General features: G+C 38.9%; 1 protein-coding gene across 3 annotated transcripts in view; it reads right to left on the minus strand.

Moving 5' to 3' along the window:
• Window positions 1–15,714, minus strand: part of LOC103179592 (KH domain-containing, RNA-binding, signal transduction-associated protein 1) — a 61,888-nt gene that overhangs the window by 34,823 nt on the left and 11,351 nt on the right. The window contains exons 4-9 of one of the 3 annotated variants that reach the window (XR_006085317.1): window positions 13,060–13,206; window positions 10,114–10,235; window positions 8,971–9,202; window positions 7,641–7,708; window positions 6,596–6,654; window positions 3,346–3,432 (exon numbers count right to left, since the gene is read on the minus strand). Coding sequence is in view for 1 of the 3 variants with exons in the window: in XM_007894962.1 (XP_007893153.1) it covers window positions 3,335–3,432; window positions 6,596–6,654; window positions 7,641–7,708; window positions 8,971–9,202; window positions 10,114–10,235; window positions 13,060–13,206 (726 nt within the window). In the remaining 2 variants the exon portion in view is untranslated. Of the gene's footprint in view, window positions 1–712; window positions 3,433–6,595; window positions 6,655–7,640; window positions 7,709–8,970; window positions 9,203–10,113; window positions 10,236–13,059; window positions 13,207–15,714 lie in introns of those variants that run through there. The other 2 variants (XR_487994.2, XM_007894962.1) reach the window with 2 other exon arrangements.

Raw genomic sequence — 15,714 nt, forward strand, 5'->3', positions numbered from 1 at the left:
AGAAAGGATGTAAATACACATCAGTGTCTTAAAATTACAGATTTAGCATTAGGGTTACCTTGTGTTTTTTGCGAGGTGGTTAAGGTTTAGTCATCCTTTGAGTCCTGCGATATACTCCTTTAAAAAAATCAGCCATCATCTTTCATTTCATCAAAAAGACATTGAGCCCTGTGAACTGACTGGGATTGCTGAGACTTGGTTAAATTAACACTGAAAATTGCAAATACATTTTCAAATTCAGTATAGAAAGACATTAATGTTTTGTATTGTAACCTTGATTTTTGTGGTTTAATTAACCGTTACACCGGTTATTAGAAGACTCAAAACATTGCAGAGATCAGGAGCTTTCCAGTTCAGCCCAATGCAACCACAAGGTCCTGTCCGATATATGATTTAATCGCGTTAAGTCACAATGTAGAAGCTACAAGGAATATTTTTTTCTTTTAACAGTTTTATGTTGAAGCAGTCTTACCTCTATCTTCTTTACATTTTGTTCGGAGATAACATGCTGGCAGAAACAAGTTCATTATATTTATTTTAGCAAAGTCAAACCGTCTATTTTTTTTATTTCACCGTTTCTGCACATATTAACCAAAATTTACCAAAAATCCATGCAACAGTTTAACCTTTTTTTTTCTTTTAACTTCCAAGTCATCTCAAGGACTTTTACTTTTTTTTTTTGTAAATGAAATCATTAGAACACTTTGAGGTCTTTTAGGTTTATATAATGAAAATGTTTATTGTACTGCAGGAAAAGAAAAGCGTTTATTTCTAAGGAAAAGTAAGAGGGAATTCAGTTTAGTTCTATACAAAAAGAATTAAACTTTATTGACAAACTGCTGCAAACGTGTTTGACAAATGTTTAGCTACCTATTTAGGCAAGCTCACACAAGGAGTGTTATGCATATTTATGTCCAGGCACAGATTTCAAGGACAACAGACAATTCAGGTTATATGTTTTAACTACATACATGAACTCGTTTTAGCTGCAGTGTCCCTTTTTACATTAGCATACAGACCCTTTCGAGAATTGTCAGAACTGCAAAATTGAGGGAGAAAAGAAAGTGGAAAGCAGGGGCGTGAAAATGGAAGATAATATGTTAACTTTTTACAATTTCATTTTGTGGCCCTGGGCGATCACGTATCCTGGCACAAACAACCTTCTAAAAGCAGGACTGTTCTAAAGAATTTCCCGGCACTTTTCAACAAGACCAACTGCCTCACACATCTGCCAGCCCCTTCTTCCTGGAACCTCAAATGTTTAATGAAATAAAGGCAAAGGCTCTCCCAATTACTAATGCTTATGGAGTAGCTCAGTTAGCTGCGTTATCCAGCTAGCCAATCAGATTACAAAAAGAAGCAATTTACTACCAAGAGATTCAAAGTTCAAAGCTACAACAGTGCCATCATTTGATTTATAAGAATTTCATTAGAGAAGTCTCATGATATCGATTGCTGCAATATTATAGACCAATAGTCTCATTTTTTGAAAGTTTAGCCTTCAACGTAAAAAGGACTTTTGCCCCAGCCTTAAAATTCTATGTTTAAGAAACAATAGTACCATTCTTTACATCATTGTAGGTTGGTACATCAACATATCACATTGTGCCTGAAAGCACAACAATACTGCTTTCTAACGTACTGAAACTGCTCAAGAGAAGCCAGAGAATAAACCAAACACATTCATTTCCACGCATCTGTCTTAAAAATCATCCTGTGACACTGCACTGCGACTTCTCTAAAGACATCAGAACAGATGTACAATTACCAACAGGATCACACACAGCCTTATTCAATACTGAAACTGCTCACCATCTATCTAAACAATTCAAACAGAATCAAAAACAACCTAGAGGAAACACCTAAAGTCTAAGTTTCAAGCATCCCTGTGGCCAGTGATTTGCTACTAATGAGCTTGAACATTACAAATGCACTGTGGTTTCGAAAAAAAATTCAACCACACAAAAAAGTGCACGTTACATAGATGTAAAAAAAATGAAGTTTCACTTCAATAATTAGCTTTGTGCAATTCATCAAAATACAGTGGCAGTTTTGATCTAGCAATGGTATGTTTCCAGAATAAATAACAAGTTAAGGCCTTTTCCAAGCAAAACCCCACTCCAATGTCCAATTGATGTGCTCTATTATAATTGTAAGATTACAAATTAACTGTGGCTAATTATTTATCTGCTGTGTCTATTTCTTGTGCTGATCCTTGTGGCGCCCTCCCACCATGAACGGCGCTATACAAACGCAATTTGTTGTTGAATTGTGATGCAGGCTGCAGTACTGTTCCTTTTGGTGGATTAAACAGGAAGCATCACAGCTACGACTTGCATTTATGCAGCGCCTTTCATGGCAGGAAGGAGTCCCAAGGCGCTGAACAGTCAAGGATATGCACCTGAGCTGGTGACCCCCTCCCCAACCTCACAGGCAGGACCTACCAAAACCTTGCCAACACAAATTCACATGCTGCAAGTGACTAGCAACTGTTGCAAAAGTAACTTTGAAATAATGCGCATCTATGCAATAACTGAAATATTCACTGGCAAGTAGTCTGTAGGAACATATTTATTGCATCTCCACTATATCAACCTCGAAGGGGTCGTTCAAAACGGTCAAAATCAAATGTACACAACATCCCTTTATAAAAATCCTGAACCTCTGCTCCCGTTTTTTATTTATTTTTTTAAGTACCTCACTTGACTCTCAAACTTGGTCCAAAAAGGGTTAAAAACGTCAAGATTTACATCTTGTCCAAAACGGTAAATTTATAGGTAGTAGCAAAAATGGCTGTAAAGCAATTTGTTTTGAATAAAAATGACAATTCTTTAAAGAGGCCAAGGGTGAATGGAATGTGGTGAAGATTCAATTTGACAGATTTGAAATGCAGCTCATGTAATCCAATGGGATTCTGCAACTTCAAAGATCATTTAAACATTGTCCGAACTGAATCAACTTAACAAAGTAACTCATGGTAAACAAGTCTAAAAATACCTACACAGCAGAATGAAATCCAAACTTCAAATAAAAGCCATCTTTTACACGTACATGAATATTGACAAGATGTGCCAACAGTATAAAAACGACAAAGCATTCTAATCATATGGTCTTATCTGAAATCGCTGTCCTCTAATTTATTGAAACATATCATGCCAGAGTTGCACTACCATGGTTTTAATATCATTTAAACACGTACATAAACCAGTCTGCCCAAAAAAATGTCCATAGAGTAGAAAACAAATGGACTATTACTTGTCTCACAGTTGTTTACAAGATGGTGACCACAGAAGATTGAAGGAAATAAGGACGCACACGTGGTCAGAGGGCTGCCTTAATATCTACCATAGGGGTGTTCTCTGTACATTCCCTTGAGTGGCCTTGCTGGAGGTGCCTTCATGCTTGCTCTGCCCGCATTCCACTCATCTTGTCCTACAGAAGAGAAGCAGATGAGACTTACATTATACAGACCAGCACCCAAATTCATCATGCAAAAGAAAGCTTAATAAGTTATGCCATACACCACCCAAAATAAATGCGACCACCCAATACACATCCATCATTGCTTGCATTAACTCGCAGATGCTCAAACAATGAGAAAGCACCACAGAGCCAATTGGGGTGAGTACTTTCAACCTGCAAACCAGTAATTAAGCATGAAATCCATTTTAAATTGTAGATTTATACACCAAAGGGTGAACTGCATCCCCATAGAACAAATTACCGCAAAACAAAATTTACTTGTAAATATACAATTCTGGCAAAACTCAATGGAATCTAGAAAATCCCAGGCAGTAAAGTGAGAACTGAGTAAAAGGCAGAATTACTTTTTTGAAATTATACTGGATTTTATTAATGTTCACACTTAAAATTGCCACGTACCAACTGTTGACCAAACAACGGTGCTTCATTATATCTCACTAAATGAGTATTATTGATTATTGATCAGGGCAATGTCAAACTTAATGGTGAAATTTAATAAGGATATCCAATTGCGGGCGGCAGTGAATCGATGAAAACAAAACACGACGGTTGCCTCGCATTCAACTGGGCACTGTTACTCAGCAAAGTCACTTGCAGACATTCAAGTATAGTCCAATGAGGCTTCCTTTCATCAAGAACACTCTCATGAATTATTAACAGAACAAGCATAACCAAAACACAGCTGCATTACAAAAAGCTGAAGGCAGCTTGCAGGCCTGGGGTAAAATGGCAATTACTCCCAGATACCAATACTCCTTGCTGCAGCCCTGTTTCCATTATATCTTCTAAAACAGTCTGAATAAGTTCCAATATCCTGAACCAAATTCTCAGTTACAGTCCAGTTTGGGTTCACGTATCTCAGCTGTGGCAGCCGAATTAGTGAACAGAAGTAAGCACCATTGTAGCTATATTGTAATTTATGTCAAAGTTGGTTTTATATCTGTGAACACTACATTGCTCGAAGGAAAATAGCCTTTTTGTGAAGGGCTTTGCTAAAGGTAGTAATACTCTGTATACTCTAGCTTCATTGCTGAAATCACCATTACATCTGAACAACAACAATAAAATTACATTTGTAAAGCGCCTTTCACATCCAAATATCAGTTTCCACAGGCTGCTGAATTTTATTACCCACAAAATTCTAGTCAAAGCTACAATCCCACTCAAAAATAGAAACAAAACATTTCAAGATAACAGCCCTCAGCACAGAGGCCCTCAGGGAGTTGCATGGGAAACTATGAAACACTACTACAGATTAACAGATCCACGAATCCTTTTCAAGCAGATTTTCCTTTCTCCTTCCACTACTAAAGTTTGCCTTCATGCCATATCTTTTTAAACTTTCACTTAAATCTTCTTTTAAAGTGAGAGATTGATTGATTAATTAACAAAAATAATGAGTATAACCTGGAAGAACAGGAACTTATACAGTGAAGCTACCTGCTTCATGTTGAATACGAGATTGAAGGAAAGTTTTTAAAATACATTTTCTATAAACTCAAGAACTTTTCATATATCTTTCATATTCAGTTTCACCTACAAATATAGTCAATTAACATTACAGTATATTGTGTGAAGCGCTTTAAGACATCTAAAAGACATGAAAAGCGCTATATCAAATTCAAGGATTATTATTAATATCCAAGTTGTACAGATCTGGAATGCGTTGTCTGAAAGGGTGGTGGAAGAGCCAATTCGATAACAACTTCTAAGAAAGAAGCAGATAATTATTTGGGGAGGACAAATGTGCAAAGCTATGGAGAGAAAGCAGGGGAGTAGGACTGATTTGGATAGCTTTTAAAAGAGCTGGCAGAAACGATGGGCCAAATGGCCTCCTTCTATGCTGTATAATGCTATGATTCTATGTCCTGACTGCCCAGTGAAGCTCCCTCCTTTAGCACAGGAAGCCAGCTGGTGTATGGGAAGATCCGTACATTTGTATTTGTACACCAGGATTTTATGGACTCTAACTACCTGCTGTATTCTCTATTTCCTCTGCACAGTTGGGGAAATGGTCAGGGTGAGGGGAAGGAAGGGAGCGAGGAGGGGGAAGAGAGTCGAGAGGGGAGCTGAAGGCTCGGTCAAAGAGAAAGGTTTTGAGACCGTCCTTGAAGGAGGAGAGGGAGGAAGCGGCGAAGGCACTGGGGGATAGAGTTCCAGAGCCTAGGGGCTGAGAGGCTGAAGGCCCGACCACCGATGGTAGGGCGATTGGGGCGGGGGACGTGGAGCAGACCGGAGCCGGAGGAACAGAGTGCAGGTAGGTAGGGGGATAGTAGGTTGGAGAGGTAGGAGGGAGCGAGGCCGTGAATGGCCTTGTAGGTGAGGATGAGGATCTTGAAATCAAGAGGCAAAGAGGTAGAGTTGGGTGTCATCCACATACATGTGGAAGTTGAACCCATGTCTGCGGATGACGTCACCTAAGAGGGGCATTCAGTTTTAATGGTGCAAATTTGCACATTGCAGCAATCTTAACAACAGTAATCGAACTGACCATCAAACCAGATGCTTCCAGGTTGCTAATACCATTTGCACCCAGAATGACTTGAGTACGTGCAAACCACCCCAGTTTAGTTTTATATTATACGCATCCCATTTATTTTCTTCAGGACAAACAGCTTAGAAAGTTTTAATGGCCATCCTCTGACAAAATCTTTAATATTTGCTATTTAATATGAAAGCTCTTAACAAAATATATAAACCACAAAGAGCATAGCGTTCAGAAAGATGCAGCAATAGGACCTGGCAGACAATAAAGCACACAAGGAATGAAAACCACTTTGCTGCAAGCTGAAAAATTCTCATTTGTTCAACCTAGAAACTAGCTCCTCAATGACTTGGCAAATGAGTAACAGGAATGAATTCAATTTGTTGCACTTAAAGAAGGTAGTTATACAAAGCTTGGGTTGTAACACACTATCTTGATCAATACTATTCTAAAATCACATTCAAAACCTTAAAACATACTTGCTAATTCACTTCAGTTATCTAGAGAACCCACAGCTCGTCTACCACCACAAGGCAGAGAATAAAATCAATTATGATTCTTGCTTTCAACTGCATATTAATCTGCATCTGGACCGATTCCAAAAGGGATGAAAACTAATTTACTCACCATAATCCTCATACGTTTCCTGGGCCTCTCCGTGTCCATAGTCAAAATACTCGGCATCACTGCAAAAACAAAATAAAGAGTCCAGTCACTGGGTCCCTTGTCTCAGTTTGGATTTGAAAACCTTTTTGTTTAAAAAAAATCATAGAATCATAGAAATTTACAGCGCAAAAGGAGGCCATTCGGTCCATCGAGTCTGCACCGTCTTTTATTTATTCTGGGAGGTAGAAGCACAGGAAAAGAGGGAAATCAAAATCCATTATGAGGAAATGGGCTTCTCCTGTTTCTTAATTTTTCGTCTTTGCTCTCCCCACACCCACCCAATTAACTCCTCCTTAGTCACCTTTTTAGACATGCATTTCTGTACTCAAACAAAAGGGATAGCAGAGGCAAATAAAACACCCAGTAGTAACATCTAACACTCCAGGTCACATTGCCAACAATATGGCTGCCTGGTCACCCTTCCCCATCCACAGAAATTAGACGAATTTGAACCAGCATAAACGTTTTCATAGCCAACCCTGCCATCCTCTGACCTCACAACTTAACAGTGGGCAATTCTGTGCTGGGAATCCCAATTAGACTGCAGCTGAAATTATTCAAATTTAAAAACCACTTTGACCAGAGGAGAGTTTCATCGCATCCAACTTAAGCGATAACTGGATATAATGGATTCCAGCAATGTAAAGATGTGCTACTCCACACCATAATTTTTAAAAATACTGTAATACTTCACGATAATAGTTTTTACTTAAAGAGTTCAGTAATAATTCAAGGGCCACAACAGGCATAGGGTGCACTCAATGAAAGGACATTCACCTCACTGAATAACAAACAATGTTTATCTCTAGCTCATATGGTAGAAGTTTCTATGCATTTTTTTTATATCATGGAAACTGAAAAGGGTACAGATAGAAATGTCACCTGTTAACAGACACTCTCAATGCCAATACATCATGGTCTGAATCATCAATAATTTACAGAGCTCATGACGTTTCATTTCCATAGTACAGAAAGTCATTAGTCCTACACGTGATCCTAAACTTACCCTTGAGATTGCTCATAATAGTTTTCATAACTGTCGTAATTCTGTTCTGCATATCCATCATCATAGACCTGGAATATTTTAAAAAAGAGCAAGTCCTTCAGAGTTACTCCCAAACGTATCTCACAATATTCAGCATGAATGTTTAATGTCACTCTCAATGAAAAGTCAAGAGCTTAGATCTATTTGACCTGATTCTCCCAGACTATGGATAACTTGCCTCAGAAATTTAGGTCAGAATAGGCTACATTTCATTATTAAATACCTATACTGCTACAGTGAGAAGCAATTCAACATCACACAGAGGACACAGGACCCAGACATGGCCATTTATAACTACACAATACACCATGTTAATTGAAATTCTTTACATAAATTCAACTCAACCAGGTCGATTGTGCTCCACCTTGGCCATTTGGGAAAACTGCATCTGAGGCACCAGTTCTGATGCAAATGATCAAATTCTACTGCAGTAATTTGGAACAAGTCTCTTGATAAACCAAAGAATTTCATTTCTTAAGTATTTTGCAAAGTGCCCTCGTTAAATATTTGATACCACTATACCATTCTCTTCACCAAACCTCAATGCAGATACCTGATTGCCAGAACTTGCCCAAATTTATTTAAAAGTCAAAGTCCTGCTCTGACAGAATTACAATTTTTATTTCAAACATTGTTCAGGTCAATCCTCAACAAAAGAGTGGCAGAATACAGATTTGTAGTCACGATCAAAAGCAAGCTATCTTACTTACAATCAGTTGAAACCAAGTGTCATATGGTTATTCACTGCATGGCTGCATGTTTTTAATGAAAGCAAAGCAGATTTATGAGCACAAGCCTGCCTAGTAATGTGCCCTCTGAGGGAGTTCCATTGCATCAATAATGAAATCCTTTTGCTTGAGTATTGGTAAACAAGGAATCTGAAAGTTATCATAATAATAATCCTCACATTTGGTATAATGCCCAGCGTCAGGAGAACGTCCAAAAGTGCTTCACAGGATATACTTTAAAGTGAAGTGACTGTACTTTATGGGCTAATGCGGCAGCGAATTGGCACACAGCAACATCGCACAGCCATGAAGTGAACAACCAATTTTGTTCAGGGGAATTCTTGGCCAGGGAGAAACTACTATGACCAAAGCCAAATACAGCAATACATAAATTCATGCTAGACTTTTCAATTTTATAAAAAGTCAAAAGTATGGGGTTGTTTGGACAGGATAAAGAAAACAATACCCCTGTCGCTTTGGTCAAGTTAATTCAGAGCAGCCTTATTCCATTCCTGTCTAACAGTGATTTAAATTTCAAATACCAATGATGTTCACATTCTTACATATTCATCGTAGGTCTCCTGAGTAGGGGGAGCGTGCAGCGGCTGCCTGTATGCAGTAGGTGCTCCCCGAGCACGTGTAGTTGGAGCACCCCTTTGTGGTGGGACTGCACCGCGACCACCCGGTGGTACTTCCCTCCGGCCTCCAGGCACTCCTCTCACCACCGTGCCACGTGTCATGGCACCTCGTGGCCCGTACTGTGGGGTAGGTGGTGGCGGTGCAGCACCACGTCCCCTAGAAAGCAACCAAATTGAACATACACAAGGATGTTACCATCAGAATTGGACTCCATTCCCACAGATCGACAAAATTCCTGAACTATTATGTACTTAGCATGTTTTATCAGCGCGGGCATAGATGCAGATACTATGAGCAGCTTTACCCATAAGCTCTGAATTTCCAGAAACATTGGTGCTGGCAAAAAAAACTCATACCCCTATATTTCAGTACAAAAGGAAGATATTATTCTGTGTAGGGAATTCTTCATCTCAGACGTCCCTGTGAGTACAGGATTAGTCCCTCTAGCTCCAGACTGTTCAGTATTTTCAAAGAGATGAGACCCAGCCTTCAATAAATTCTTCTGGCACAATGTGAGCTTCAGGTGCAGCACCCTCACATTCTTCACTTAATTTTTACTACATCAATTTAAGAATTCTCTACTTTCCTCAAGGCCTGAAAGATGTAAATGTATGTAGAGGATCTCTTTGCTATCAATGTCCTAAAGATATGCAATCTTCCTTCTTCAGTCTAAACAAGCTTGATACCCCATAAGATACCGACAGAGTAAAAAAAAGTAAAAATTTCTTTCCTCAAAAGAGGGACATCGTGGAATAATTGAAACGGCAGCTGTCAGACTGTAGTGAGAACCAAACTCTAATACATGGTAAATGTGTGAGGATTGCTCTAGTTTGGGGACCGACAATCCAGTCTATCCTTAAGCCGTTCAGCAAATGGGAGCTGAGTGATCCAGGAGGGGTTTTATCAACAGTCATTTTAACATGGAAAGACATTCAGGTAGTCATTAAGTAAAGCTGATTAGATAATATCCAATATCTGAGCACTATAAGAAGCAAATGAATGCAAGGACAAGTATGGCATTCCCAAACTACAGTATAACGGACTCTAAATTTCTGATATTTTGTTACCTTGCAATAGGTACTGGTGGAGCTCCACGCCCACGTACCCCTCTGCCACGGGAAGGGTCTTGCCCACCATTTAAGTACGCCAACTCTGTTAATTGTTCCTGTCTTATTTCATCATTGTAGTCCTGTTAATATTAAAGGCATTGTCAAACTAAGGCAGAAATCAGTAATCTCATAATCAAATTTGTAAAACAAACCACAGTGCAAGAACATGGGTGAAGAATGAGAGGACAATGAATCATAGAATTATACAGCACAGAAGGAGGCCATTCGGCCCCTCGTGCCTGTGCCGGCTCTTTGAAAAGAGGTATAACAAAATTCAATACAGCTCGCTTGACTTTGTTTATCCTCAAGAATTTAATGAACAAAGACTTCCTTTCAAAAATAAAATATTCATGTAACAATATAGAATATTGTAATACTCACACTGATCTAATGTTAGCCTAATTTTGAAATGTCTCAAAACCTTTCACAGATAATCACTGTAAAGTATATTGACTGTTTTTATAGGTTGTTGCAGCCAATTTGGACACAGCAAAGTCCCACAAACAGTTTAGTTATGAAGAGAATACTAGTTAGGAAACCGGGAGAAATCCCTTCTCTTTTTAATCAAATCTTGGCCGAATGCTTCATCCAAAGGACAGCATATCTCACAAGTCCTCCTTCAGCTGTCCAAAGGTCAGCCTAGACTGTGAGCTCAAAACGCTGAGCCACAAATTATAGGTCCAAATAAAAAAACTATCACCATTAAAACCAAAAGCAGATGCCAGCAGCTTTAGCCAGATAGCTCTGCCAGACCAGATGGCCATAGAAAAAGATTCAGTAACAAATAATGGTGCCCATGGGGGATCATATCACTGAATGAGAAAACCCTGGCAATGAATTTTACATTTTCTATCAGGGTGGGATTTTCACAATGTACAAACATTAACAAGTAGAACACTGGCCTTCCAAAAACAATATTAGCATTGCTACGAAATAACAGAGACAATAGGTTTCAACTGACAAAATACTGTATCAGCATTTCACGCAATGCAACAACTACCATCCATATAGTCCAGGGGATAAACATTCACTTCAGATGTCAGCGCACAGCTTTTCAGTAGATATATTTAGTCAAACACTAACCACCACAATCAACTGCTAAAACGTTTGTGCAATTGACAAGGCGACTATTTAATTCAAAAAAGACAAGTAATTTTCAATACATGATCAACTACCCCTATGGCAGCATTCAAAGTGTCAAGCTGGGTCTAAGAAAGAAGGCCATTTACATTAGCTCTATAAAGATTCCAGGCATACAACATTTACTTGACAGTATTTGGACATAATCCAAATAATTTCCAGTTAAGCAAATGAAATGTTCAAACTAAATAACCCACATCATGACAAAAGGAAAAAATGCCCATTGCCATAGTTTATTTTGGTCAGCTGGGTGTCTTGACACATGCAGATACCCATCACCATGCTTAAGAGTATCCGAACCAAACAGAATTCCATGAATCCTGCCTACACATGGAAATTCCAGATAGTTTGCTGGAATGGAATGTTTGCTTAATTCCAAAGTATTACGATCAGGTTGACAAGAGCCAAGGATTGGGGTACTGGAGTCTAGCCAGCTAAAACTACATAGCTTGTCATTGAGTTCACTGTTTGGCAAGCTTTCTCACTGCTTGTCCAGCTAGGACGACCCTATTAATTAGGGCTTTGGCTTAAATAGAGTCCCGGCCTTCAGTAACTGGTCTGCCCTTCCAAACCCTGCTGATGAGGAGCTGCCCTTCCAAGTGCCGTGCTGTCATCAGCAGTGCCCTGGAGTAATGCAGACCCACCTGGCTCAGGAAGTGGACCTCTGAGACCACCACAGAGGGCTGGCTCGATTCTGATATTATGTTGCCAAACACATAATGATGGAGCCAGTTCAGCTTCAAGGAGACCCCACCCATCATTCCACTTCTGGAACCTTGGTTTGCACCCAATCCAGAATGTTGGACCGAAGGCGCCTCTCAGCCAGCTGTAAGGGTACTATAAAATTAGCTTGAGCAGACTCTGCCTGATATCCAATTGGCACCAAACAAAATTGCTCTTAATTCTAAACAATTTGGCAACATCTGAATGGCCGTCTTGACAAATGGAATCATCACACAACAATATTCAACCTGAAGCCAAGTCCACTGGGCACTATGATTTCTGGACATGGTTGGTGAACCGAACAGCCCACTTCCAATAAGAATGAGAATAGAGTAAATCCAAAGCCAGAAAACAAACCACTTAAAAACAATTATTCCCAAATTGCCACTGTTTTGGGAATTTGTGGCCCGGGGGGTGGGGGGGGGCGGCGCTAAGGAAGATTCACAGGCAACAGAAGCTTCAGGCTACTTGAGAACCTACTTTGAAATGCAGCATAATAGAATGAAACCTTTCATTACGATCAACAGCAGTTTACAACCGTAGCAGGAATTAATTTTCACTATCAGTTAAAAAAAAAAATTTTTTTTAAAAAGGGCTTACTCTGCTATTCCCGAATCATGCAGTCTACAGCCAGAAAAAACATTGTGTTGTTCTGAATAGAAGATGAGATTTCTTATCCAAACATAGTTCAAAATTGCTGCTCACCTTAAATTCGCAGACAAAAAAAAAACAAGAGAATGCCAGATTGCAAGATCCCAACAAACACAAGGCAATTATATCCCAATTCTCACATATATGAAACTGGAACATTTTTGCCGGTAGCTCAAAGGTAAGTTTTTATTAACAGTAAACAGTCTAAGGCATTTAGTAGGACAGCGTTAAGAGTGGGAGAGTGAAAGGCCTAATTGAGGGAGGAAGAAAGCGAAAGATAGCGTGTGTTGTGGGGGCGGAGAGAACGTTTCAGCAAAAATGGATAGTCTAGGTGGACATTGAACTCTGTTCAAGTCTATGTCATTTGCAATGATATTCAATGAAACTTACAGGAATAAGAAATTTTTTAAGTTCTTCCATAGCATGATACATTCGAGAATATGCCTCAGTTGGGGGTGCAAATACTTCGACAAGAACGTGGAGTTCAGCGCTTAAGTGTGCATACTTCGCCTCTCCTCCTTTACGCAGTTCATCTTCCTAATGAGGCAAAAAAAATTCATTTTCCATCTGCAATTAACATAACAGGTATATATGCAGCATATTAATAATAATCCTTGCATTTGATATAGCGCCTTATCATGCCTTCAAGACGTCTCAAAAATGCTTCAGATTATACTGTAAAGTGAATTGACTGTATATTTTTGGGCAAAATGTGGCATCCAATTGTGCACAGCAGTGTCCCACAAACTGGCATGGATTGAAGTCACCAATTTATTATTATTATTTTTTCAAAGGAATTATTACACCCGACAAAGCGATCTGCCAATCAATTAACAACCGGGTTCCTACTTACTGCTAGGTAAACAGAGGCATGCGGAACCCAACATTTTGCCCTGCCCAGGAATCGAACCCAGATCTCGCTTGCGAGGCGAGTGCTCTTACCACTAAGCTACAGGACTCCACATCATTATCATTATTATTATATTAGCTAGAACATTAGGTAAATAAACATTTAGCGTTTGTTGAACCATTTGGCCCTTGCATTTCCTTGCTATTAGGCATTAGACTCATGTCACTTGAACATGTCTAATTATAAAATTAGGATTTATATTGCTTGAATCAAACATCAAAATCTATGCAATATTAATTCTCATATACAATGTTATGCAAAACAGGGCATTTTATTATTATTAAAGCAGTGAATATTTCAAGGCCCCAGGCTGCCATCACTATTACGTAAAATATTTCTTTGTCAAGACATTTTGTTTCATCACACAAGCAGTAACAACAAACTACGTTCACACTTAATAGTTAGCAGTAAATTCATGCACAGTGAAGCAAAGGAAGTTTTATTTGTCCTCCTAAATGCTGCACAAACTTACACAATCACTGTATGAACCTTAAACTTTATCTGAAACTACTAATGTAACATCACAAAAAAGGGTAACAAGAATGATTTGCTTATTGATGATTTATTTGTGTACCAAAACAGTATGTCGATCCAATGCTTTAGTGCCTGCCATGTCCCTCCTGTAGCAAAATGATTGCATCAAAGCGGGGAACCTGACAAGTGGAGTCCTGAAGCTCAGTGGTTAGAGCACTCGCTTTGCAAGTGAGAGACCAGAGTTCAATTCCAGGCAGAGGGCGAAACCCTGGGCAAGTTTCCTTACTCCACACAGAGCCTAATAATAATCCCTCCAAAAAACAAAACAATAATAAATTGGTTATTTTTAATCCATGACTGTTTGTGGGACGCTGCTGTGCACAATTGGCTGCCGCGTTCGCCCACAAATATAGTCTATTCACTCTACTGTATACTGTGAAGCGCTTTGGGATGTCTAGAAGATGTGAAAAGCGCTATATCAAATGCAAGGAGTATTATTATAACAATAGCACAAACTGAATGATACGCAAAATCACTTTAAGAGTTAAAGCTAAAACTAAAGACAAAAAGTATAAAAGGACACTGGTAGAGGAACAAATTGGTGTGGTTATGGCTAGTGGATTGGAGTGTTTTCAATAGAGAATAAAGTAATTTAAGATTAGACTCATACTTTGGAATATTATTACATGGTGTAGGAAGTTAACTAAACTTGGATTGGAAGACTACGAGATTGGAAACTGTAATCAAAAGCAAAATAAATTCTGGAACAGAGGAATCAGTTGGTATAACAAGGAAAGTGCAAAAACCGTGTATCCAAATATCAGGTAGGGCACTAAAATGGGCAACTTGAGATACAATTGGCAAGATTTTAAAATTCCGAATCCAGTATTTCAGAATACAACGCAGTATTTCCGAATCCTTCTGATAACCTCAAATTTACTGCAACTGTTGCAAAGACAATGTTCTTAACACCGTTCAGAACATATTGCTTTTGGAGAATGTCATTTGTCATAAAGTCAGCACAGCAAATATTCCAGAGGAAATTAGAACAAATATTGGAAGAGGTACCAGGTGTAATAAATTACATATTTAGAAGGATGGGCAGAGCATGATGAACATCTGGAGAGGGTATTACGAAAGTCCTTGATGTAAAGTTAAACAGGACATACAGTTTCACAAAGAGTTGAAGATCCAAAGAAGGTCAAATAAAGATGTCAGCACCTCAGGACAAGAGGGATAACAACAATAATGGGAATGATGAACTGGGTAGCCCAGGTCATACCAAAAGTGCTGGAGATCATGGCACTAATAAGAGAATTGATAAAAGAGCAGCACAGCAGGCATTTAAAAAGAGGCTCTTAGACAGGCCTCGTTTTAAAATATTATGAGATAAATGCTTCAATAACAATATCAATAGAAGCAAGCAAAACAGAGATAGGTGCGATATTAACACAAGGAGAAAATAAAGGAGCTTTTGCACCACGGACATCATCAGAAGGAAAAGAAATACACAGAAAAATTTTGATGGTAGTTTTTGGATGCAACCAATGTATTTGGAAAGATAACAGTGGAGAGCAAGCACCAAATGACTGCAAAAAAGTAGGTGAATTCAAAAATAAGAAAAATGTTACGTGTAGCGGATAGGTTGAGCAGAGCTGCAA

Source organism: Callorhinchus milii, unplaced genomic scaffold (assembly GCF_018977255.1).
Source record: "Callorhinchus milii isolate IMCB2004 unplaced genomic scaffold, IMCB_Cmil_1.0 Scaffold10, whole genome shotgun sequence".
NCBI lineage: Eukaryota > Metazoa > Chordata > Chondrichthyes > Chimaeriformes > Callorhinchidae > Callorhinchus > Callorhinchus milii.